Source organism: Lonchura striata, chromosome W (genome assembly GCF_050655825.1).
Source record: "Lonchura striata isolate lonStrDom1 chromosome W, ASM5065582v1, whole genome shotgun sequence".
Taxonomy (NCBI): Eukaryota; Metazoa; Chordata; class Aves; order Passeriformes; family Estrildidae; genus Lonchura; species Lonchura striata.
Genome location: NC_140743.1, coordinates 1,901,433 through 1,928,593, shown reverse-complemented (window position 1 = coordinate 1,928,593; position 27,161 = coordinate 1,901,433). Strand labels below are relative to the sequence as shown.

At 36.7% G+C, this 27,161-nt stretch overlaps 1 protein-coding gene across 3 annotated transcripts in view; it reads left to right on the top strand.

The window, feature by feature from the left end:
• Window positions 1–27,161, top strand: part of LOC146762980 (ATP-dependent chromatin remodeler CHD1-like) — a 110,889-nt gene that overhangs the window by 55,883 nt on the left and 27,845 nt on the right. For all 3 annotated transcript variants that reach the window (XM_085571298.1, XM_085571297.1, XM_085571296.1), the window contains exons 3-18: window positions 5,911–6,094; window positions 8,308–8,409; window positions 9,718–9,785; window positions 12,456–12,605; window positions 12,906–13,159; window positions 18,004–18,229; window positions 19,119–19,219; window positions 19,480–19,658; window positions 20,205–20,332; window positions 20,410–20,626; window positions 21,244–21,333; window positions 22,621–22,811; window positions 23,973–24,161; window positions 24,335–24,497; window positions 26,113–26,265; window positions 26,548–26,619. In XM_085571298.1, coding sequence (XP_085427424.1) covers window positions 5,911–6,094; window positions 8,308–8,409; window positions 9,718–9,785; window positions 12,456–12,605; window positions 12,906–13,159; window positions 18,004–18,229; window positions 19,119–19,219; window positions 19,480–19,658; window positions 20,205–20,332; window positions 20,410–20,626; window positions 21,244–21,333; window positions 22,621–22,811; window positions 23,973–24,161; window positions 24,335–24,497; window positions 26,113–26,265; window positions 26,548–26,619 — 2,467 coding nt within the window. The remainder of the gene's footprint in view (window positions 1–5,910; window positions 6,095–8,307; window positions 8,410–9,717; window positions 9,786–12,455; window positions 12,606–12,905; window positions 13,160–18,003; window positions 18,230–19,118; window positions 19,220–19,479; window positions 19,659–20,204; window positions 20,333–20,409; window positions 20,627–21,243; window positions 21,334–22,620; window positions 22,812–23,972; window positions 24,162–24,334; window positions 24,498–26,112; window positions 26,266–26,547; window positions 26,620–27,161) is intronic.

Here is a 27,161-nt window from a genome sequence, read left to right as displayed (position 1 = left end):
TCTAGAATACCTCTATCCGAAACAATGCTGAATAGCCTTAGTCCCAGGTTCTAATCAGTATACTGGATCTATGAAAGAGCTGGCCACTGCAGCAGGTAGACTACCAAACTTAAAACAAGTTCTACAGTTATCCCTAAAAAGCTGGGTTCCAAGATCACAAGTTACGTGTCTTTAGCTTTCAGTTTTATACAAGCACAGTTTTGAATGCAGGCAACAGCAGCTTTAATCATATGGGAAGGGGTGAAAAGCATCTGTAACCTATAATCCTGCTTCTAATGTAGCCACTGCCTTGGTACTTACTGTATGCAATTATGCAATGCCACTGTTTATCTACCACTTAGAGATTCATCCAGTCACTGATCAGAAAACTGTGCTTGTATATACTAGCAAAGATTGTGTATGCTTGAGAACTCCTTGTGCTATTGTAATTGTGCCTAGTTGGTCAAATGTACATAATAAAGCATTTAAGGACACTTACTAATGTAAAGATTTGCATTAAATAAAAGAATTTACTTATCATCTTAGGGAAAGGGAGGAATGAGACAGAGTGAAAATGTAACAGGGTAGAAATCCATTTGGATTTAGGTGAAATGTGCTGCTTTGAGCTTGCTACTATAAGTAAAATATGCTGTTTAGTATAGTAACTGCAGCACTAGCAAAACTACCCCAGCTAAGGAGAAAGAATGCAAATTTCCACACTAAAAAGATAAGAGATAAGAAAGACTCCTTGGACCTTGAAACAGACAGCACAGAGTGACCCAGGAGTTCTTCCTGTACTTTCTGACAAAAACTGAGTACAAGTGTAACTAGCTGTAAGTGTAATGGGAAATCAGCAGAATGAATATGCATGAACCTATTGTGAAATTCTATGCATATGGAAATTAGTTAAGGGTAATTAAAAAGGATCGGGAGTTCTCAGGGGTGCGCATGTCCATTGAAGGGCAATGAGTGCCCACATGCGTCCAGCGATGTAATAATAAACATACTGTCCCTACAAATCTATTGGAATTGTGAGGTTTTGATTTTTCATCCGTGTTTCAGTTCCACCTAGAAAAACAGATGTTTGTGTATTTGTGTGTATATCACTACTTAGCTATGCTAGCTAGAGTAGGCCCTGGCTCTCTGCAGGAAACAGGACTCCTGTATGACTAACCAATATGATTAAGCAGAAGCCATTTATTGTTTACATTATGCACTTATACATTCTAAAACTACTGCACATGCTAGTCCTGCATTTCTTCATTGGTGCCTCTATCTTGTCCACGTGTTCTGCACATACTCTTCAAAGTATGTAATTGGTTACAGTCCAGGTGGTTCACCGCCCTCTGTTATCTAGTTCTTGCGGTCTTGGTATTCTGTTTCTCAGCCTCTTTTTTCTTAATTTAACACAGTTTATGTCTTAGTAACCTTGATGAATTCCAGAGGGCTCTGATAAGAATAACTAGAGATAGTTTGGCTGGGGCACAGTGTTGCCTAAGTTGTTCAGATACGTTGCTACAGCTCTCTGTGTACACTCTATTCTTGTAAGAAGAATTTGCCTCTAGGTATAATTTTGCCAAAAAGGTTTATGTAAAGTTGTATACAGCGATTTCCATCAAATTTAATAGGGTTTAAGTTTCCATTAAATCCCTATAAACAGGGGTATCTATAATGGCTGTGACCCACTGCTGTTATAGCACACGTTCCCTAGAAACTACATCTGTCAACACAGGATGCTAGGCTAAGTGCTAAATCTCTCTGTGATTGTAATACTTCATAGGCCATGCAGTTCCCTTGTGTCAAACATATAAGGCAGTGCCACGTACTTTATCTTCAGTTTAACTCCTCGGTAGAGAGGTCCTTTCAAGTACTACTAACTACTGAATCAGCTGTGGGAACTGCAGAGTGGGAGTGGACTCATGTCAACAGAATTCAAAGCCCAGTGAAAGAACCCAAAGAATAGACTATAATAGCATCCAGACTGAGTGAGAGACAACTGAAGAAACTTGAAGATGTTGAAAAAGTAGAGTCAAGCCTTCACCAGCTACCTTGAAGTTTGTTTTAACTAACACCTTGGGTGGGGAGTTTGAACTGTATCGTTTATTGATGTAATTATCCTATTTTAATAGGTAAGAATTATAAGCATCTGTTAAGGGGAGGTACACAGGGAACTGTAAAAAGTATTGGGACAGTTTCCTTAAGAACCAACAAGTAAGGTAAAACAAGGAATAGAGGGCATGACTGGGTTGGCCTCTGTGTTCGCCTCCGGGAAGGTAATAGCCCTGCTGCAGGTGGTAACCCCATAGGCATGGTAAGGTGGGAACAAGAAAGCCATACGAGACCTCTATCATTCCTCAGTTATCTTTTAATCCAACAGAGACTAAAAAAGCAAGACTAAATTTGCCTCTGTATCCCAATTTGTCCATTTCCAAATAAGATTTTTTTCTTGTTCCCACTGTCCTTGCCCACATCAACAGATGCTATAAAAAATTGTTTTTATTTCTTTTTTGAGAAGTAAGGGTAGATTATCAGAATCAAAAATAAGAGTTAATTGTTTGAGCCAAATGACTTATAGAAAAGGAGGAGTTTGTTATAGATGAGTAATGTAATTGTTTGCTCTCACAATTAAGAGATAAATATTATGTAGATGTATAGTAATGTTATTGTAATATGTCCCACCCCCCCTCCCCCACAGACCCCTTTCCCCTCCCCCTTGTAATAACCTTAGTAGTCAGGACATTTAGAGAAGGCCAGCTTGTTACCAGAAGGCTCAGCACAACAACACCAGACCTCCAATCAAGATATAAGAAAGTAATCTCCACCAATAGATGGCAGAGAAAGAGTAGACTGACAAAACTTTAGGAGGGGCTAGGGATATAAAAGGCAGAGCATCCATTCTGTAGAAAAGCATGTGGCTGGCATTCATGGGGGCTCCCAGCATTGAGAACTTTTTCCTCATTCAGTCCTTTGTTGTAATTTTTTGTTAAGGTTTAATAATTCTTTGAAATTTTAAAAGTGAGCAGTCATTTCTCATATTAGCATTATAGCATCATGCCTGAAGTAGGCCCTTGATGACAGGCATGGTGTCCTGGGTTGTAAAATAAGCTTGTATTCTATTTGCCATCTGTTGAAGGCAAACCTGTCGGACAGGTTTTGTTATCTCTCTCAGAGACAATGGTTTGCCCCGTAAAGGCAATGGTTTGTTTATACACTATTGACTGACTCCCTGTAGGGCTGGTAAGTGAGGGGGGTCCCGCCCAGAGGGGGAAGCCAAGCACTCTATTATGGTATAAAGGGGTAGCTTTTAGGGAGAGAAGCAGCTCGCTTTTTCTCTCTTCGCGGGATTCCCGGAGAAGCAGCTCTCTTCGGTGGCACTCGCAGCGAAGCAGCCGGCGCGCGCTGAGCCGACGGCGGCGGAGCTCAGAGGCAACCCCGGCGCAGAGGAAGACCGGCCCCACTGCCACCAGATCTTCAGAGGAAAACTATACCCTTCTAAAGATCACCACTGCAGCTACAATTCATCAGCCACTGCAAGGGAAGCAATTGTCCCAGCAGAACTGATACTGGCACCCCTCAGGTTCTGGACTTTTTTCTTTCACTGGTTTTGTTTGTACCGATTGCATTTGCCTTTTTAAATTGTTGTCTAGTTTTCTCCTAGTAAAGAATTGTTACTCCCACTCCCATATCTTTGCCTGAGAGCCTTTTAATTTAAAGATCCTGGTAATTCAGAGGGAGGGGGGTTTGCCGTTCTCCATTGCACAGGAGGCTTTGCCCTCTTTCACAGACTCCTGTCTTGTCGAACCAAGACACATGGGAAGCAACTTTGTTGCTCTTCAGCAAGTATAATTAAAGCTAGCAGTCATATTTTTTCATATCCCTCCACTTCAAAATAAGGAAGTTTTATCATTATTTGTTTCTTTCTTTAAAAGTCAACAGATGCAAATGGTTGGTTGATGTGCTGTCTACAGGAATCAGTTTGAATAACTTAATTTTTTTCCCCCTCACTAGTACGATTTAATTGGTGTTAGCAGCAAGGAGAGTCGTGGTTCTGTTTTGTGGGTTTAAATTATGTCAATTAAGTGTGTTCTAGTGCAGATGATCAAGCTACCACACACACACACATTCTTACTGGTTGACAGCCAGGTGAATTGTGCTGGCAGTGATAGGCTTGGACTTTGATATTAGCTTTTGGGTTTTTATTGTCTTGGATTTTGCTATCATCTTTAAGGTTGTTTCTTTATAATGCTTGCAACCCAAGTATACATAATTTAAAAGCATTTTGTTTGTGTGGCGTAATTCCAATGTTTCCCCCCATGATATCTCTAAAGTATGCTAGTGTTTAACCTAATGAGGAATTTCATTAAAGTGTCAGCTTGATTCCTTTGTAAATTTTTTTTAGAAAACCAAATGTTTCTATGCTTTTGAATAGTCATGAAATAAATGTTTAACTTTAAATATTATTTTATTTGAATATGTTAAGTATAGTCTGAAATTGATGTACAGGTGGCCTAATCCAGTGGCTCAAGAGTATGCTCAGGTCACTGATTATGTATGACTTTGTGCAAGTCATATAATTAGTGACAAATTCAGAGTTTTTCTGTGGTGTGAAAAACACCAATCGCTTGTTTTAAAATTTTAAAAGTTTAATAGTAATAAAATAGTTATAAAAATAGTAATAAAATTAGATCAATAAGAATTTGGACAATCAGAGTTAGGACAATAAAGGACAATAAAAAGCAAAGAATTACCGATGTCTGGATGCTCTTGGGCACTAAGCCACAAAAGCATACCTTGCTAACAAAGGATTACCCCTTAAAAGCAATAGCCTGTTGCATATTCATATATCTCATACATGATTCAAAATTTCTTTTTCAAAGGATGTCTTCTGCTTAGTTTCAACTCCACCCCTCATCTTGTAAATCAATCATGTTAAGTCTGGGTCTTCCTGATAAGGAGGCAATAATTCTCTTGGGATCTTAGTGTCTTGTTGCTGTTATCTCTATGTGAAGAATTTCTTGGTTATCTTATCCATTCCTTGAGCTAGTTACAAAAAGTATCTTGAGCTAGTTACAAAAAGTATCTCACATAGTTTCTATTTTAATATTATTCTATAACCTAAAAACTGTACTTAAAAGCTATTAATACAGCATAACTTTCCAACATAACACATATAGTATTCATTTTAATATTTGCAAAAAGCCAATCATATAATATGCATCTATAACATGTGGGAATTTTACTGCTGTTATTTTAACAGTATAAGGTGGTCTGCATGGATTTATTTTATGTGTGACAACATACCTTTGGTTTTCCAGTTACTTTAAAAAACATTTTATTTAATCAATTTTTTGGTTGTGTTTTGTATATAGATGGTCCAAATAATGGCATTAAATGTAGCTTACAAGCACTTCCTTACAGATACTTTTTCCACCTATTTTAATGAAAACAAAAATAAAATCAGGGGAACAAAACAGAGGTTATATTTTCTTTGAAGAAATGTGTACTCAAAAAACTGGGGAGCGACACACTGCTGATCTAAAAAGACTTAAAACAATTGGGTGTATGTGTATATGCAAAAATATGTTGTGTTTGTTAAAGTTAAATAAGGATTTGGGTGGGTGAAAAATAGTATTGTTTTACTCTTCCAAATTAATGATAAATGTTCTTCTTTCTCCTCTCTCCCTCCTTTGCCACTTCCTCTTTCTGCCCCAGCACCCAATACTTCTTTTAAGGTTTAGTGAAAGGTTTCTGATTAAATTGAATTTTCATTCCTGATTGATTTAATCCAGTGCATTCATTTGTATGCTATCCATGTGTCTGGGCTAAGCTTACAATTAATTTATACGTGAAGCTAAAGGTTTTTTATGTGACTTAAAAAAAAATCCTATTTAATTAGCCATTGTGTAATATCTTGTTAACTTCTAATTACAGCCAGTCAGATGATGATTCTGGGTCAGCATCAGCTTCTGAATCTGGTTCAAGCTCTGGAAGCAGTAGTGATGGAAGTAGAAGTCAATCCGGTAGCAGTGACTCTGAGTCTAGTTCAGAGTCTGACACATCTAGAGAGAAGAAACAAGTTGAAGCTAAACTACCACCAAAACTTGATGGATCTGAGGTAAAAGAAAACAAATTAACCCTTTGTGGGGAAAAAAAAAAACAAAACACCTCTTTGGAGAATAGTTGCAAAAGTAGTTTTGATTTAAACAAACAAAACCTCCATAATTTTTACTTAGAATGTTAAGTTGATTGGGTTAATGAATTTACATACTTAGCTCTCATAACAAACAAGGCTACTAAGTTATCATTTCTGTAAATATCTACAGTTAGATAATTACTTAAATTTTATAATGCAGAAGACCTATTAACATATTTTATATTTTTGAGGACAAAGCCACAGATAATGTTCCTATTTCTAATTTTTTTTTTAAACTTATCTCTCTAATGCTGTATTTCTTCATATCAATAAATGTGCAACAATTTCAGGGTTAGGTACATCTTGTTTTCTGTATGGGGAAAAAGTCTGCCAAATTTAGAAAAAAAGGGTGGTGTCTAGAAATCTCTTCAATGCAATGAATGAGCTCTCATCTGTTTCTCCATGTAATATGGCCTTAATTTGGATGATATGATATACATGAACGGTAGCAAAATATTTCCTACTGTAAGATTCAGAGGCTATTAAGGATACTTTTTTCTGTTTGTGGTTTTGGGTTTTTTTGTTTTTGTTCATATCATGGTTTTGATACTGTTTCTCACAGTATCCTTCTGGATACAATGTTCAGTATACAGCTAGACAAGTCCATAAAATGATGGGTGAATAATTGGCTGATGGATCAGACTCACAGTTGTAGTAAATGGAGTTGTATCAGACTGGTGACTAGTCATTAGTAGGGTTCTTCAGGGCTCAATATTAGGGCCCTTTCTCTTCAATGTTTTTATAAATGATCTGGGCACAGGATTTGAATGTACATTAAGTAAGTTTGCCAACAATACTAAACCAGGAGGAGCTGTTGGCTCCCTCAGGGGTAAAGAGGCTTTATAGAGAGATCTGGAAAGACTAGAAAACTGGGCAATCACCAATTGTGTGAATTTTAATAAGACCAAATGCCAGATTCTGCACCTGGGACAGAGTAATCCTGGGTATACGTGAAAATTGGCAAACAAGCAGCTGGAGAGCAATGCTGTAGAAAGAGATCTGGGGATTTAGGTTGATGGCAAGTTGAATATGAGTCAACAGTATGCCCTAGGAGCCAACTGTGCCCTGGGGTGCATTGCTAGTCAGTCGAGAGAGATGATTGTCCTGCTATGCACTGCACTGGTGTGGCCCCACCTTGAGTACTGTGTGCAGTTTTGGGCACCTCAATATATGAAGGATATCAAACTATTAGGATCACAAAATATTCTGAGTTGGAAGGGACCCACAAGGATCATTGAGTTCAACTCTTAAGAGCATGACCTGTACAGGGATTGAACCTTGGGGTTATTAGCACCATGCTCTAACCAACTGAGTGTCCAAAGGATGATGAACAAGATGGTGAAAGGTCTCAAGGGCAAGACTTACAAGGAGTGGCTGAGGTCACTTGGCTTGTTCAGCTTGGAGAAATGAAGATTGAGGGGTGACCTCATGGCAGTCTACAACTTCCTCACAAGGGATAGTGGAGGGGGAGGTGCTGATATCCTCTCTCTGGTGACCAGGTCAAGAAAATAGAATGAAGCTACATCAGGGGAAGTTCATATTGGACATTAGGAAAAAGTTCCTCACTGAGAGGGTGATTGGTCATGGGAACAGGCTCTCCAGGGAAGTGGTCATGGCACCAAACCTGTCAGAGTTCAAGGAGTATCTGGATGACACTCTTATTCATATGATTTAGTTTTAGGTAGTCCTGCAAGGAGCAGGGAGTTGGACTCAATCCTTATGGGTCCCTTCCAACTCGAGATATTCTGATTGTGTGTACTTCAGTATTGCCATATGAAGCAAAAATATATGAGCAAAGTGGCCTGGAAGGAGTTATCTAGATCAGTTTAAAAAATTACTTGAAAAAAAAAGAGGAGTTATCTTAATAATAGAGGCCTGCACAACTACTGTTATACTTGGTGTACAAATTGTGCCAACAATTCTTGTACAACATTCCTTTCTACAGAAGTCTCACTACTTTAAAATGCTATCCAGTATTATTAACGCATGCAGTATTTTGTAGTGAGTTTTTTATTAATAATGAAATTGAGATTCATCTTACTAGTGATGATGCTCAGCTTAAGAAAAGTAAGTATATGGTAAGGTTTAAAGTTTCAGTAGGTTTAAATGACTCTTGTATCTGAATTCCAATTCAGTTTTGGAAGTCCAGTCCAAGTATACTTGCTGTGCAGAGATCAGCAGTGCTCAAGAAGCAACAACAACAGAAGGCAGCCTCATCAGACAGTGGTTCAGAAGAGGTGAATAACATATAAGTTAGTAAATAAAATGTAAAAATGCATTTCTCATTACCCTATATGTTAGAATAAAATTATTTAGAGCCAAGTTCTTGTTCTCTCTGTGTTTAATAAGTCTGGTTTTAGTCTATAAAAGTAATGTTCAAATAACTGACATATTTATGAGGAAACATGGGGGGAATACTTAGTTGCATGTTTTCAGGTGAGTTGTGTCAAAATTATAGCAGTTTAGATTGGCATCTTAAGCTAGATATTCTGTGATGTATGGATAAAGTTTTCAAGTCACGTTATATTAAATTTAATTGTATTTCTTCCTTCTGAGTTCCATAAAGGCAATTAAAAATACTCAAAAAATTTCCACTATTGTTCCTATATAAAGATAGCTACTGAAGTTTTCAAAAACACTGGAGTAGAAAGCTAGATTTTTGCAACTTTTGTAACAGTTATAAAAGTATTCTTGTCTTTTAAGAACCATATTTCACTTTTATAGATTTTTAAAATCTAAATCATAGGCTCAACAAAAATTGACTTTGTGCAATATGAATATCTTTTAAGGGCACTAATGACTGTGAATTAGAATTTATTTGAAAGCAGACGTTCATATTTCCTTCATTATTTACAAAAAGCATTGTAATCACAAGTCTTCATTATTCTGTGTGTCTCTTTTTTAGTCAGATCTAGCTGCTCGTCATTAAAACTGAACACAGGAATTAATTATATATAGTTAAAATATTAGTTTATAGCTCTTGCTAACTACTCTTTTCCTGAAGACTTTTTCAGGGTAAAAATTATTAAAATTTAATCTTCAGATTGGTTTTAGGAAAATAATTTTAAGAGGGTTCATAGATTTATGTATTATTTTTTTGTTTAGTAGTGGAGAGAAAAGAAACATACGCACTATTCTAACAATTTTCATAGTGGTATTTAAATGTGAGAGTATATGAAAGGTGAGATAGCTCTCAAAGGGCAAGAGGTTTTATTAGGCTTTTGATAGAAACTTCATCTTGATTTATTAACTTGCAGCAGTCTAAACTGACTGTATGTAGGCACAATGATTATATTTTAAAACAGTTTTTTGTAGTGGTTTCTAGAGTTCTGCTGACATGGTATGTTTTAGATGGAGAAATATGAAATCAATACCAATCCTGATCTTATTCAATATCAGTGGGTACACTGAGGGGGGTGAAGAGGATAAGACATGAAGAATAGGATTTCAGTTTGAAAGTGGGAGCTGAATTATCTTTTTAATGCTAAAAATGCTTCATTCTTTTTGTGGCAATGAATTGTGTATATTCTTTTCTTCATCTGCAGTATTCATCAAACAGTGAAGATTCTGCAGATGACTCTTCCAATGAAGCTAAGAAGAAAAAACATAGAGAGTAAGATGTTTTTAATAAATAATATAATTTTTTGTTATGGTGACATAATGCTTATAATTAGCCAGTCTTAATTTCTCTGCACTTGAAATACAGTCTTGTACTTCTCAATTTTGATTAACATTTTGAAACATTTTGAAATAAATACTTTGAAAGCAATATATATATATAGATCTTAAAGGTCTTTTCCAACATAAATTATTCTATAATTCTATTATATCGCTATTCATTTCTGAGCAAGAGACTGTATTACCTACAGTGTTATTGGAAAACATTCATCACCACTTTTTATTTTTAAAATAGTCTTATTTGTGGCATGTTTTTGAGCTGAAGGTCCTCTCTGTAAATTATTGAAGAAATAGGAAATTAATTAGCTTGTCTCAGATAAAATTTGAATTGGAATCCCATAGTTAATGCCAAATTTTTAAACACTTTAGAGGCAACCTTCTCCCCAATTATTACAGGTTTGACAGTAATAAACCATATTGGCTAGTCAATCAATCTGAATTTAAATTGATCCGGTTTTAAGCTGTAAATGAAATAGTTTGTGAAAAAGATTATACCTTCTCATTGGTAGTGAACTCTTGTGTGTGGGAGGGGTGTTTTTGGTTTGGTTTTGTTTGTAATTTTGTGAATTTTGTTTGGTTGTTGTTGTGTTGTTTTGTATTTTTTTAATGAACAGTGTATAGAAATAGAATTGTTTTCTCATTCCTCTTCTCCAGTTAAATGAATTATCTCAGTATTCAGGGTTGTCAATATAATATCTTCAAGAAAGGGGGGAGGGGGCAAAAAGAGCCTGTTATGCAAAATAGTACTTCTCGAGTGAATTGTCATTCTGTCTTTTGTTACTTAAGAATGTGTTAAACCTAATAACATAATCTGCTACAGGAAAGATAGTTTAGGAACTAGTAACCAAATAACCCCATATATCCAGTGCTTCAATTTTGATTTATACCTATTTTGAACAAGTATGTTTGCAGCTGTTATCTGACATGCAGAGCTGATTTCTATATATAAACTTAGTGCAGACTCCAAGATGTACAGAGTGTGGTGTTCTATATGTTGTCTATATCTCCAAATAAATACAAGTTATGTATTTGCATAGGCGTGGGGGAGTTGGATGGTTTGGGGTGGGGTTTTTTTCTGTTTTATTGGAAGGAGAGGCTGTTGTTTTGGTGTTTTTTAAATTTACAGCTTACAGAAAAAAATCTTCTAAGGAGACAGATGATTCTGTAGCATTTGCAAGACACACAGATGTATTGACCACAATGAAAATGTAATCTGAGGACCACTGCATATTTAATTGAAAGAAGTGTCAAAGACCTGATTCTTAGGTTTCCTCATCTGAAATGGAATGAAAAGGAGAAGCTAGGGACCTCTTATAAAATAGGGAAAAGCTGGACAGGACAAACGCAGCTCAAGCCAATATGGTTAATGCTACATTCTCCGTTTATTGTTTATAAGATGGCAGTTTATATACACTTCAATACAGTTTACAAATTGTGAGCACACTATCATTGGTCAGCAAACATTGTTTGTTTTCGTCTTAAGGTGGCCAGAGCCTCACACTGCAGACCCGCACCAATTCACACTCAGATAACCCATGGTCACCTTAACATAATTTCTAACTGCGCCACTACTAATTCCTTACTGAGTCAAAGGCTTCAAAAGCCTCACCAAAGCCGATATCTGAGGCCTAGACTGGGGGGGTAGCTCAGCCTTCACTCTAAATATAAATCATGTCCTCTCTCTCTCAGAAATCTCACTACAAAAAGGTCTTTGAGTAATATTTTACTTTTGAAGGACATTAGTACCATTTGATCATCTTGGTCAAAGACCCCGTAAGACAGGTAATAGATAGTAGTATAAAGATTTAGCAACCTTTTAAAAATTCATGCCAGACTTTTCTTCCACCCACTCCCAAGCAATTAAGATTAAATTTCTCTGTACAGAGTCTGAGTTAAGATACTGCTGATCAGTGGGTGCATCTTTCCTCTTGCAAAGTAGAATATCTCAGCTAAGCAGGAGAACAGAGATACGGCCACTGGGAGTCACAAGTAGCTTACTCATAATATCTTGCATGAGTGTTAAGCACTGAATTGGAAGCTCAGATGGGGCTTTTGGGAGCCAGTGCCTCTGATTGCCATGGTTGAAGTCTTTCTGTGTGTTTCTCAGTCTGATTCTGTATTATTTTTTGTTCCTGTGCTGAAGTTGCTAATTATTCACGAGGCACAGGGGATATAGCTATTAGAGAATTTTGGATTCTGCAAAATATAATGTTATGGCTTTTATGACGAGCATAGGTAAGCTCCAGTAAATATGTATCTTTCCAACTAAAGTCATTAAGGGTGTCAGGTTTATTCATGTCAAAATAACTCAATTATTAAAGCTTTATTTTATACAGAAATCCATATTTTTGGTTTATTTTGTTTTTTACATCTGTCTCTTGATAACAGAATTCAATTCCTTTTGAAAACACTTGGTATTTTTACCTGTTATCCATCCATTATATTTTTCTGTCATTCCAGCTGAAATGACTATTATAATATTTTTATTTCTGTAAAGAATGTTGAAATTAAAGCAGCAAGCCTGTGGTGAATGCTTGATTTAAAAACAAAACAAACCGCCCTAAAAACTAATGTGAGTTACTATTTTGTTTCTCAATATGTACAGTGAAGACTGGCAAATGTCTGGGTCAGGATCAGTATCAGGAACTAGTTCTGATTCTGAATCAGAGGAAGATAGAGAGAAAAGCAGTTGTGAAGGTAGTGAATCTGACTATGAGCCAGAAAACAAAGTCAAAAGCCGGAAACCTCCAAGCAGGTAAGAAGGTCTTGCATTTTAGCTACTCTGGTGCTATTTCTAATTTGTAATCAAGTACTGTACTACTATACAGGCAAATGAAAACATTAATATTTATTACAGAACTTGAAGACTTTTTTTAATCTACAAAAGGTATTATTATACCAGTAGTTTGTGTTGAATACCTCTTTCCTGTCTGCTCCAACTGAAATCGGTGTAACTGAATAGTCACAAAAAACATGTATTCAGAAAGAAATATAGGAGGCTTATAGTTGTCCATGTTGAAACTCTACTGTTGTGTTGTATCTTATTGCCTTCAAGAATTGAGCCAAAAAGTGGCAAAAAGATTGCAGGACAGAAAAAGAGGCAGCTTGATTCGTCAGATGATGATGACTATGACAAGAGAGGATCTCGTCGCCAGGCAACAGTCAATGTTAGCTACAAAGAAGCTGAAGAAACCAAGACAGATTCTGATGACTTGTTGGAACTTTGTGGAGAAGATGTCCCACAGCCTGAAGAAGATGAATTTGAAACTATAGAGAAGTTTATGGATAGTCGAATTGGACGAAAAGGAGGTAATGTTGTTATCAGTGTTCTTAAGATGCTGCACCACATTGTGGTGCAATGTCAACAGCAATTATTCTCATCTGTAGGTAACCTGTCATGTTTGTAAAGAAGTTTTAAAGTACCAGAAAGTAATCTTATTTTGTTTTTCATACTCATAAGGATGTTTCTTTTCTAAGCCTTATAAAATAAAACATAGCAGAACTTAAGTAACTAGAGAAGTGGTCACAGAACTAAGCCTGACAGAGCTCAACAAGTCTTTGGACAATACTCTCAGGCACATGGTGTGACTCTTGAGGATGGGCCAGGAGTTAGACTCGATGATTCTTGTGGGTCCCTTCCAACTCAGCATATTCTGTGGTTCTGTGAAAGAGAAAAAATGAAGTGGAATATTGTTTAAATGCATAGCATACTGTTATATCACTATTTGTACAATTTATTGATATTTGATAGGTATAAACTCTATACAGGAGTGAATGAATGAATACAGGAGTGAAATTGAATGAATATGAGAGCTAACCTGTAGCCTGAAGGATGAAAGATGATGTTAGGAAGGCTGAACCATTGAGATTGTGATTTCAGTTATTTATTTTCAAATAGTCCCAATACAGTGCAATGGATGGTGGAATATAAAATTTCAGTGGTATGCTTGCATATGCATTTCTAGAACTAATTTTATGGATGATGGTAGGGGTTTCATATTTCCAGCATCTGATGAGATTCAATGTCCTGCTTGTGTGTTGCTTCTTTTTTTTTCCAGTGTATTCTTACTCTAGCCCCTTACTCTAATGCACAGTGTCATCACTTTTGGACTAAGCTTCTTATATTTTACATGCCTTTTACTATTGAAATGCTCTGTTTCTATATCTGTCCCCTGCATCTGGTTAGGTCCACTTCCTTATTTGGCTCTCCTCACATAAATGAGCCTAGTTCTTTCTGCTAGTGTGCTTTAGCTGTAATACTGACGGTATTTAATTAAAATTTACCCCACATAAGATTCTGAAGATGGGGAGGGGAGTAGTAAAATGAGTTTAGGGAGAAATAGTTCAAAGCAGCCCATCCCAAAGAGCAGGAAGTCAGGCAAAATTGCCAGTAGGACTGCAGAGATAAACAAGGAGCTCTTGGCAAAACTCAAAACCAAAGAGGAGGTATAGGGAAGGTGGAATACAGAGACACTATCAAAGCATGCAGAGACACAGTTAGGAAAGCCAAAGTCCGCTTGCAATTGAATCTGGCAAGGGTTGTCAAGGACAGCAACAAAGGCCTCTCTATAGGTGACAAAAGGAAGACTAAGGAAAATATGGGGATACTACTGAATGACAGGATAACACAGGACATGGAAAAGGCTGAGGTACTGAATGCTTTATTCATCTTAGTCTTTACTATCAAGACCAGTCTTCAGGAATCCCTGGTCCCCAATATCGGGGAGCAAAATATGAAACAAAGAATATGTACTGTTGGTGGAAGATGATCAGGCCAGAGAATACTTAGTCAAACTGGACATACATAAGTCAGTGGGCCCTGATGGAATGTACCCCTCAGTACTGAGGGAGCTGGCAGATATAACTGCAAGGCCACTCTCAATAATTTTTGATCATGGCAACTGGGAGAAGTGCCTGAGGACTGGAGTAAAGCAAATGTCATAGAATCATAGAACAGTTAGGGTTGGAAAAGATGTTCAAAGTTCATTTACTCCCATCCCCCTGCAATGAGCAGGGACATCTTCAACTAGATCAGATTGCTCAGAGCCCTGTTCAACCTGACCTTAAATGTTTCCAGGGATGGGGCATCTACCACCTCTTTGGGCAACCCATGCCAGTGTTTCACTGCCCTTGTAATAAAAAAAAATTCTTCCTTATATCTAGTCTAAATCTCCCTTCTTTTAGTTTAAAACCATTAGCCCTTGTCCTACGGCAACAGGCCCTATGCAACTAAGCCCCACACAGCTGCTCACTCATCTTCCCCTGTGGAATGGGGGAGAGTATCAGAAAAAATAAAAAGGTAAGAAAATTAATGGGTTGAGATAAAAGCAGTTTAATAGGGAAAGTAAAAACTGCACACATAAGCAAAGCAAAGCAAGCAATTCATTCACTACTTTCCATTGGCAAGCAGATGTTCAGCCATAGCCAGGAAAGCAGGGGCCCATCATGCATAATGGTTACTTGGGAAAACAAGCCGCCTCTCTCAACTTCTTGTGCACCCACAGCCTACTCCCTGGTGAGGTGGTATGAGAAGCAGCAAAGGCCTTGACTCTGTGTAAGCCCTGCTCAACAATAACTAAAACATCCCTGATATATCAACACTGTTTCTATCACAAATTCAAAACATAGCCCCATACTGTCTACTATAAGGAAAATTATTTCTATCCCAGCTAAAAGCAGAATGCCCTACTAAAAAGGTTGTCCCTATCTTCTTTTTTATAAGTCCCCTTTAAGTATTGAAAGACCACAATAAGGTGGAGTCTTATCCATGCTGATCAACCCCAACTCTCAGCCTGTTGTCATAGGAGAGGTGCTCCAGCCCTCTGATCATTTTCATGACTCTCTTCTGGATATGCTCCAACAGGTCTGTGTATTTCTTGTTCTGAGGACTCCAGAACTGGACGCAATACTCCAGGTGGGGTATCACCAGCAGGGAACAGAGGGGCAGAATCACATCCCTCGACCCATTGGCCATGCTTCTTTTGATGCAGCCCAGGATATGGTTGGCTTTTTGGGTTCTGATAGAACATTGCTGGCTTATGTCCAGCCTTTTATCTACCAGTACTCCCAAGTCCTTCTCCACAGCGCTGCTCTCAATCCCTTCATCCCCCAGCCTGTATTGATACCAGGGATTGCGTCAACTCAGGTGCCAGACCTTGCACTTGGCCTTGTTGAACCTCATGAGATTCCCATGGGCCCACTTCTTGAGCTTCTCCAGATCCCTTTGGATGGCACCCCTCTGGATGTAACCCATCCTTCAGATGTGTCAACGGCACCACTCAGCTAGGTGTTGTCTGTAAACTTGCTGAGGGTGCACTCAATCACTTCATCTATTGTTGCAGATGATAGATAGATATGATTGTTCTCTCAGCTAGCCGGATGTCACTTCTGCCCTTGGATGAATCCTGGAGTGAAATGGACTGTTCCATCCCACCCCCCAAAAGATGTATGGCTCATCCCATACCTCTGTACCTGCCCCTAAAACATTAGTGTCTGTAACCCCATTGGCCCATGCCTTGTCCCAGCCCACCTAGGAGCCCCTGATAAGGGGGCTCCAAGGGGCCATGTGGCCTCTTGGAACTCCTTCCCCCTCTTGGACCTCTCCCCCTCTCTTAGAACCTCTCCCTCCCCTCTTGGGGCTTCCCCTCTCCTAAACCCTCCTTTTGTCTCTCCCCTCCCCCACCCTCTTAAACCCGGCCACGTGCTACGCCTGAGAGCATGAGGCTCGGGCCTTCCTGGACCCCCAATAAACCTCTTTCCCCAAGAGCAAGCTTCCGAGATCTCTGCTTCCCTCCACCCACACCATGCGGAGCATGTCCTTCCCGCAATCTATGTCATTGATGAAGATATTAAATAACATTGGTCCCAATATGGACCCCTGAGGGACACCACTCATCACTGATCTCCATCCAGATATGGAACCAATTCCTTATCCATGAAATAGTCCACCAATTTAGAGAGAAGGATGTTGCAGGAGACTGTGTCAAAGGCTGTACAGAAGTCCAGATAAATGACATCTGTAGCCCTTCCCTTGTCCCCTGATGGAGTCACTCCATCATAGAAGGCCACTAGGTTGATCAGGCAGGACTTGCCCTTTGTGAAGCCATGCTGGTTGTCCCAAATCACGTCCCTGTCCTCCATGTGCCTTAACACAGCTTCTAGGAGGATCTGTTCCGTGATCTTCCAGGGCACAGAGGTGAGGCTGACAGGTTGGTAGTTTCCAGGCACCTCCTTTCTACTCTTTTTAAAGATGGGTGCAATGTTTCCCTTTTCCCAGTTACCTGGGACTTCACCTGGCTGCCATGACTTTTTGAATATCATGGAGAATTGCTTGGCAACTACATCAGCCAATTCCCTCAGGACTCTGGGGTACATCTCATCAGGTCCCAAAATCTTATTTATGTTCAGATTCCTCAGGTGGTATCGAACCTGATCTTCACTTGCAGTAGGAGAGACTTTGCCTCCTCAGTTCCTGCCTTGACTGAAGAAAAAAAGTTGTTGAGTACCTTATCCTTCTACTCATCTGTTATTACCAGGTTGCGTGTTGGAGTTGACCAGAGAGATGGTGTAGTTTCCCTCCTTGGAGATATTCAGAAGCTATCTGGGCATGGTCTTGGCAACTGGTTCTAGGTGACCTTTTTTGAGTATAGAGGTTGGACCAATGACCTCCAGAAGGCCCATCTAACCTCAACCACTCTTTGATTCTGTAAATTTTATTTATGGCATCCATAGTAATAATTGAATAGTAGACTACTAAAGTCTCAAGGCTGATTAAGCACAATTCTCAATATCTTATATTCTCAGAGATGAGAAGAACATAGCAAAGATGACAGCAAGCATTATTAGTGGAGCATTCTCTCAGGATCATTAGAAAGACTTAAGAATGCTAAGAAAATTCTCATGAGAAGAGATACTATAGGTTAGATGTAGTGTTTTTTGGTTGCTTTTTTTGAATCTTGTTGGTATATTTGTGCATGTGTTAATATAGCTACATCATAATTCTTCAAATAAGAAGACTTACATAAGTGTTGTAGATATAATTAATCAAGTTGCATCTTCATATAAGAGCATCACAAATTGCTTTCTGCAGTGTGTTTTTTTACTGGTTAATTTATGACAGTGCATCAAGCCTTATGGTATGGTTTCTTTATTAGCCACTGGTGCTGCAACCACCATCTATGCAGTTGAGGCAGATGGTGACCCAAATACTGGGTTTGAAAAGTCAAAGGAGCCAGGAGAAATACAGTATCTTATTAAATGGAAAGGCTGGTCACACATCCATAATACATGGGAAACTGAGGAAACACTAAAGCAACAAAATGTTAAAGGAATGAAGAAACTGGACAACTACAAGAAAAAGGATCAGGAAACAAAACGCTGGTGAGTATTTTTATAACGATTTACATGTTGCATATTTTTGTAACAATATAGATGTTTTTAAGTGCCTGTACAACAGGAAGACAAAAGCTCTAAAGTTGAAGCTTTCCTAACACCTTATGATCCTGTAAGATTCTGAGCACACCAACTTTACTTGAGCACGTGACAATACTCACACGTCTTGTCAAATCAGGGCTTTAAGGAAGCAGCTTCTGCACCTAGATTTTAATATATGTGTTATAAACAAAGTTTTAACAAGATGAGTGGTGGGTTTTCTGGTTTTGTTTTAAATCTTAACTTTTACTAATTTTGTCATTGATTGTATTTTGATCAGAGTTCTTTGGGAATTGCTGCAGAGATTAAAAAATACCAGAAATGGCTAAAACACTCAAAACATTACAGCATGTAGTTTTCTTGCTCAAACTTCTGTCAAAGCCTCAGAACCAAGAAATTTAAAAATTCCTTACATTTTAGTGCTATGTTATGGTATTCCAGTTTATGAGTATGTTTAATATAGTCTATGAACAGTAGTGGAATTTTTAGTGACTCCTAAGATAGATTCTTCTAGTGAGTCATCTGTGCTCTTCTGTGAAAATGCTATGTGAAGTACATTAACTGTATTGAGAACAGATACTGTAAATTATCTGCATGACTAGTATAAGATATAGCTGATAGTAGTTTCTCTTTATAAGCTTCCTCAGTCATCAGTGATAACATACGTAGGCCAGATGCAACACTTTTATAGCAAGAATTCCAGAGTTGTAGCTTCTCCAAAGAAGTTCTCTAAGCAGCATTCCTATGGTGCTTACATTCAGAGCTTTAAAATTGCCAGATTTTCTTAATTTTAGAACTGCACAATATAGTAAGTGCTGCAAATGAATTCCCATTTCAGGCTGAAAAATGCTTCTCCAGAAGATGTGGAATATTATAACTGCCAGCAGGAACTTACAGATGATCTACATAAACAGTATCAAATAGTGGAGAGAATAATTGGTACGTGACAAACTTCCAGATAGAAAACAGTCTTGAGAATATTACAAGTTTATTGCTTGCATGTTGAATTTATAGTTAAGAAATTTATGTTATTAATATCCCTAGCAGCTTAAGGCAAAACCAAATCTTTGATGAGGAAAAAAATTATCATACTGTCTTTGCTGTGAAACTAGTTCATGCTGTCTTATCACCTAAAATGAGTGCTTTCTTAAAATACAGAAAAAAAATACTGATCTGGTATCTCTGATGCATTTCTGCAGCTCATTCAAATCAGAAATCAGCAGCTGGTTATCCAGATTACTATTGCAAATGGCAAGGTCTGCCTTACTCAGAATGTAGCTGGGAAGATGGTGCTCTCATTGCCAAAAAATTTCAGACGTGTATTGATGAGTATTTTAGCAGAAACCAATCCAAGACTACTCCATTTAAGGACTGCAAGGTGAGTGTGTAATTTCAATGGATTTATACAGTCACAATAATTTTTTTAAAGCTGGTCTATTTTATGCATTCAAAAATACATATTATAAAATATTTTTGAATGCTGTCCATAACAATAATAGTGATAGATATATTTATATATGTAGGAAGTATTACTATTAAGAATAGACTTTGGTGTCCATGCCCATGGCGGGGGGGTTGGAACTAGGTGTTCTTTAAGGTCCCTTCCAACCCAACCCATTCTATGAGTCTGTATTTGCTCCTACTTATTTTATTGCCATTCAAAGATGAAATTGTTTATTACCTTAATTTGTTTTAAAAGTAACCTTTGTGAATGAGTTCTTGTAATTTCTGTTGTGGAATTTAGATCAGCAAACTAATTTTAGCTTGCAAATGGGTGGATATTGTTATATGGCTTAGATGTTTGTCATGAATAAAGACTAAACTTGGTGACCAAACAGAATCATACAGCTACTTTGTTTCTATAAGAAGATATATCGGTAACTTCACTTAGTAGTAGGACTGATGCTCAATTTGCTTTTGACAGATTCTAAAACAGAGGCCGAGGTTTGTTGCACTAAAGAAGCAACCATCTTATATTGGAGGACATGAAGGTTTAGAGTTAAGAGATTATCAGTTAAATGGACTGAACTGGCTTGCCCACTCATGGTGCAAGTAAGTAGTCTTAAATTAGTCTTGCTGGTTTTAACTTGAAAGCATTTATTAATTTTGTTTGTTTGTTTTTTTTTTAGAGGCAATAGTTGTATTCTTGCAGATGAAATGGGTCTGGGTAAAACAATACAAACAATTTCTTTTCTGAACTACCTGTTTCACGAACATCAACTGTATGGGCCTTTCTTGCTAGTCGTGCCACTTTCTACCTTGACATCTTGGCAAAGAGAGATTCAAACTTGGGCTCCTCAGATGAATGCTGTGGTTTACTTAGGAGATATAACTAGCAGAAATATGGTGAGTATTTATTTGTATCATTGGAAATATTAGCAGTAAATAAGACTCACTTCATGTTTCTGTCTTATGCTAATCTCCAATATTTTGATTCGGAATGAGCAAATAATTATTTGAAACATTGCATGTGGTTAAAATGCAAATTAAAAGCATAAATTTTGATCTGATATGAGTGAATGTGAAAAATTTAATTCTTGCTTAATAATAAAAAGGATTAAAAATACAACCTTGCATTTGAAAATAAATGGTCTTTTGTCATGCGATTATTTAGGTGCATAAAATAAATATTTAAGCCAAACGGGCATAATCTTAATTTGTTTCCTGAAAGGAAGACTATAAGGAACCTTATCCATTAAAGTTTAAAAACAAACAAAAAACCCAAACAAAAACCCAAAACACACAAAGAAATACACAAAAAACCCCAACCAAACAAAAGCTGACAAACACCCCACCACCACTGTTTAATAACTTTAAGTAAAAAAGCTTCACATGTTATGTTCCTTGTTCATGATCAGATTCTTGTATGTCACTTAACATCTATGTTGCTATAGTACCTGAAGTCATCCTGATCAATAAGACTATTTTTCTCTAGCTTATACTTTGCTTGATTCTTCTTGTAGATAAGAACTCATGAATGGATGCATCCACAGACCAAGCGATTAAAATTTAATATACTTCTAACAACTTATGAAATTTTGCTGAAGGATAAGGTAATGACCCTTACTTCTTCAGGGAGATACAAATAATATGTACAATGTAAAATTCCTTTAGAGTTGGCACATATTTAGGTTCTGGGCTGTTAAATGAATGGGGGAGTATGACAACTTTACTTTTGGAAGTATGAAGGTTGTTTTCTTTAAGCACTTTTAGATTTTATGTATGTGTGGTTAGACTTTCTGCCCCCTCCCTTAACCCACATATCAAGTGGGTAAAACTTATTTTTCTTCAGTTTGCTTGTGCTTTACATTGTTACCAAAATCTGTAAAAATAAAATTCCATAACACCAATGTAGCATGAAAAAGCAAACATTCTATATTTGGCTGAATGCATGAGGGGATATCTCCTCTGAAATACATACTAAGTACAGGAAATTTCCTGTTTATATGCTATATTTTACATACATATTCATAGGTTTTCCCAGAAGAATCATACATATGATAATCATTTCCCTGAAGTCATTAATATACGTTCCCTCCCCTTTATGCATGTGTTCTGTTCTGGGGCTCTTTGTCATACCTGACCACCTGGTGAACTAGTAAAAGTTGGCACAACTGGACTGGTTGTTTTCCAGCTCTTCTTCCTACAGAATAAGCATTGTGTGGTTCCATAGGCCAATGTTTTTTGAAGAATAAGCATTGTATTAACCCACCAACTGCAAGAAATTCTTCATGTGGCAACAACATTGCTGTAGTAATTTCTTTGCATCTCAAAATCACTATTTTCCTGTTAGTCATCCAGGAACTGAAAAAACAAACCAGTCCATAGCTCCAAACACCTGTGATTCACGACTCTGAAATCTCATGTTTTTTCTTTGTATTTGTGTGTGCAGTATTACATATATTTATATTACTACTCTCTTCCTGATGGTAGCATATAAAGTTATTGTTAAACTTAACAGCATATGATAATTATAGTAAAAAAGTTCTGCTTGCTGACTTTCTATTTAATTTGTTTGTACATGCTGAAAAGAAGGGAGTCAATAGTGGATTTATGTTGGGATATTTTGTCAATTGAAAATGTAAAGATCAGCTTTTTGTCTTCTTCCTCACCTGTAGTATAAACTTGGTTTACACTTTCTTTTAATCTTGGGATGCCTGCATAGCCTTTTGTTGAATCTAGCAAACAAAAAAACCCTAATTAATATAAAAAACATATAGGTGTCCTTTTTTATTAAAATAAAAGGAGTGATGGTGTATATATAACCTCATGTAAAATGTCAGACATTGCATAATATATTAACTCGTATAATGTCTTTCCCTCTCCCCAATTTCTTGAAGTCATTCCTTGGTGGTCTGAATTGGGTATTTATAGGAGTTGATGAAGCTCATCGTTTAAAAAATGACGATTCACTTCTGTACAAGACTTTAATAGACTTTAAGTCTAATCATCGTCTTCTTATTACTGGAACCCCTCTGCAAAACTCCCTTAAAGAGCTTTGGTCTTTGCTGCACTTCATCATGCCAGAAAAGTAAGAAATGTGATGGGGGGGTTTTGTTGGTGTTGGAGGGGGGGGAGTATTGTAGTGATTGGAGAATCAATAAAGAATTGCATTGTGAAATAGTTTTAATATTTTTTTATAAAATAGATGCACATATTTTTCATGCTGCTCTGGATAAATTGGTTTGGTAGCAGCTGTCACTTTTTCTGTTTTGGCAGTTCAGAAAAAGGATGGATTGATGTATGGCTCAAAACCTTGAAAACATGTTTCATCTTAATTTAAAAGGAAAATCATATGGATTTGCTGTAGGGAAATAGAATGGAGCTGAGGATCTCATCTTTTCTGTGTTAGCACCATGAATGAAAACCTCAATGCCCAATATCCAGTAATTCATTCAGGCACATGGTGTGATTCTTGGGGTAGTCCTGTGCAAGGCCAGGAGTTGGACTTGGATTATCTTTGTGGGTCTCTTCCAACTCAGGACATTCCATGATTCTATGATTCAGGCAGCCAATTTCCCCTTACGATTTGCATAGAATAGGTTGACATTATTCTATACAGACCTCTGTTTATATTTAGAATAAATAAGAGCACATCTTCCTTTCAAATATCTTGTAAATACAAAGAATTTTAGCTCCAATTAATTTTGGTGCTATGCATTGCATTGACTTCTTCAGAACCTTACAAACAAAGCAACTAAGTTTGTTGTCTGGCACCTATTCTTCATTTGATCACAAAGTGCATTCTCAGTCTGTTAGCACATATCAGAGGATAATCACATTTCAGCTAGTCCATACAAGCTGCAAAAGGTATGTGGTCTATTCTCTTGCACTTCCTCCAGCTATACAACTAATTTTCATGCTGCTCTTGAGAAATATAATTGAATTTCTATATCCTTCTACCTGTGTTTCCATGCAGAAAAGTAAAATGTTGTATTTTCACTGAAGAAATTAAAATTCAGGACTTCATTTTGAATTTTCATTCTGCGAAAGTTTGTTAATTTCTATTCTTCTATTTGCAGACAAAATATTTGGAATTTCTTGTGAGGTGTAAATTCAGAAACTTATTAATAAAACAGAGGGGAGTAGTGAAGAAGTCTATTTGTGTTTGTGCACATGGTGTATTTATGGTCTTTGTGTGTCTGTGTTCATGGTATGTCATTATCTTACCTTTATTCTTTCTATGTTGAAGGTTTTCTTCTTGGGAAGATTTTGAAGAGGAGCATGGCAAAGGGAGAGAGTTTGGTTATGCAAGTCTTCACAAAGAACTTGAACCATTTTTACTCAGAAGAGTTAAAAAAGATGTAGAAAAGTCTTTACCTGCCAAGGTTGAACAAATTTTGAGGATGGAAATGAGTGCATTGCAGAAGCAATATTACAAGTAAGTAGTGACACTTTTTAATTCCTGCTATTTTAATGACATCTCTATATAAAAATTACTGAAGTGTAATAATTTTCATAATGCAGTTTTAGCTAATATTTTGAGAGCTTACATCCTTCATATTTCCACAATTTTTTAGAAATTACTTCCATTGTGCACATTCTGTATCATAGGTGGATTTTAACCAGGAATTATAAAGCCCTGAGTAAAGGTTCAAAAGGCAGTACCTCGGGCTTTTTGAACATTATGATGGAACTCAAGAAGTGCTGTAACCATTGCTACCTCATTAAACCACCAGATGATAATGAATTCTATAATAAACAGGAAGCCTTACAGGTAATACCTTTAAAAAAAAAGTTAAGTGATTTTATATCTCTAATATGCATGCAATAATTGTATAGTGTTCTGTCAATTTATTTGTTCTTATTAAATTATGTTAAGAAAGACTGAATTCTCTATCAAATGTGCATCCTGGGTTTTACAGGTAAGTAAATTGATTGCCTTTCTGTTTTTTTCTTAACTGGAACTGAATAATTGAGAGAGCAGTACTAAATAGAATATCCTTGGCTTGAATTATGATCAAAATAAAAAAGGAAATAGTTTGAAATAGTCTGCATTTTCAGACTAAATAAACTGAAGACCTACTTTAAACCCAGAATAAAATAAAACAAAACAGTTAAATAAACAGATAAATTGAATATAAATGCAAATGTATGTGATTGGCAGTGGTACACCAACAATCCATGTGATAGCAGAAAGTAATCTGCTGAATCTCTTTAAGCTTAGTCTATTTGTTTTGTTGTTATAAATGAAAGCAATTATAGCATCACTACCAAAGATGGTCTGTGATTGTGTTGTGGGTTTATAGTTTGGGTTTTTTGTAAAGGTTAACTAATCTTTGTACTAAAATTGTTGAGAACCACAGCAACAAATAAAAGGACTGTTATAATTGATGCAGTTTATAACACCATAAATGTTTTGAAAGAGCAAGGTTTTTTTTCTGTAAACTTTGAAGTTTATAATGTAGAAACTTTCCCAAAACTACTTGATTGAAATCACAAGTTGTCACTGCACAAGCTATTTTATATTACAAAATTATTTTCAAAGCTAAAGGATGTTTACAACTTGGCATACGCTAACTACTCAAATTTATAATTAATCTCTTCAGAACCGTTCAGCCATTATTGCTATTAATTGCTTACTTGTAACAATGATTTCCTTGGCTCATCTGATTAAACTTTGTTACCTCTAATTATGAATGATACATCCTTCTCATTTCTGGCTTAAAAAATAAAAGCACCTAATTCCCAATTTTTTACTCCCCAAAATTCTATCCTGAGCCTCTTCAGCTAGAGGCCAAATGATTTCAACGTTAAATTCAGCATGCCACCTGAGTTTCTGTTCTAATTGTTTTGACTGGAGCTGAGAAGGCTGAACATCGTAACCCAGCTAAAGCATGTTGACTTCTATTAGCAGGATTCCTCTCACTTTTTTCTTGTCAGAAAAACTTGAATGATTAGGCATTGTTTAAAAATACTTAGAGGATCAAGTAGCAATGCTTAGGTCTGTTCAAAAGACAGAAAGTGAGGAGTAAGTAGTGCTAAGGTGGTCAGGTAATCTCGTTGTTTATTTCGTGGAAGAGAATTTGAGTCTGCACTGTAACTGCTCTAACTCATAGCACAGTGTATTTGCTGAACATTTTAATGAAATGTTTAGATGCTGGTTTATGAGCCAGAGCTGAGAAATGCATTTATTTGAAAAACATGCTAGTTGGTACCTCTGTTGATTTCAGTTAGAGCGCTTAAAGCTTTTATAATGAGTTTTTACAAGATCAGGACTGACTAAATGCTTATACAACTTTCATGTTCACTTAATGAATGTCTAACCATCTGCAGTGTATGTTAGTGTTGAGGTGAACTTACTTTGCGATACATGCTTTCTTGTCTTGTAGCATTTAATACGTAGCAGTGGAAAACTAATCCTTCTTGACAAGCTACTGATTCGTCTACGAGAACGTGGCAACAGAGTACTGATTTTCTCTCAGATGGTGAGGATGCTAGACATCCTTGCAGAGTATTTGAAGTATCGTCAGTTTCCCTTTCAGGTAAGAATTTTGCTGGTAGTAGTCAAGAAGCCTTTATTTTTACCATTTTATCTTTTAAAAAGTGTCCTTTTTGTAGAAAGATTTATGAAAGTTTAATTTTTCTGTACAGTAAAAGACTAACAATTACTATATGCCTAATAGTATTTTGAAATTAAACTGATTTATTGGAAGTGTTACATTATTCTTATTCCCCCCCAATTGGTTTGGCAACTGAGAATTCAAGTTGCTCCGGATAGACTATAATAGGAGTTCCTTTTTAACTGTATCATTCAATCTCTTTAGAGACTTGATGGATCAATAAAAGGGGAATTGAGGAAACAAGCCTTGGATCATTTTAATGCAGAAGGCTCAGAGGTATGGTATAAGTAGGTGGTTGTTGTTTGTTTAATCTACTCAGCTTTATTTTTTTTTCTTCTAGGAAATATAACAAATGTTGCACAAAAACTGAAGATAGAATAAAGTGAGGGATGTATTAGGTTGAAATTCCATTGATGTTGCAGAGACTATAAGGTTTACAACCCATGCAACAAAAAAGAAAAAATCCCCAAATTCAACCAACCAAACAACCAAACTTTAAAAAGCTAAGAGGAGGTTCAATAGGAAACACAGAATTTATGAAAATGGTGTTTATAACTAATATAATTACATCGTTACATTTTTAGATTTTTTTCAGTGCTCTTTAGCAAAGTAATTTTAAGTGCTGTTTAGAAACTGAAGAATTTAATTTGTTGTGTAGGACTTAATCCTTCAGTTTTTATCAGATCACTGAACTTGAACAAAAGTTTTTGACATCAAATACCTACTTAAGCAATGGGCAGAATTAAGTTGTGTATATCTATAGTAAAAAATGCGGTGAACCCCAGATGCGGGAAGAAATTATGATGTCTGGCTCCAGA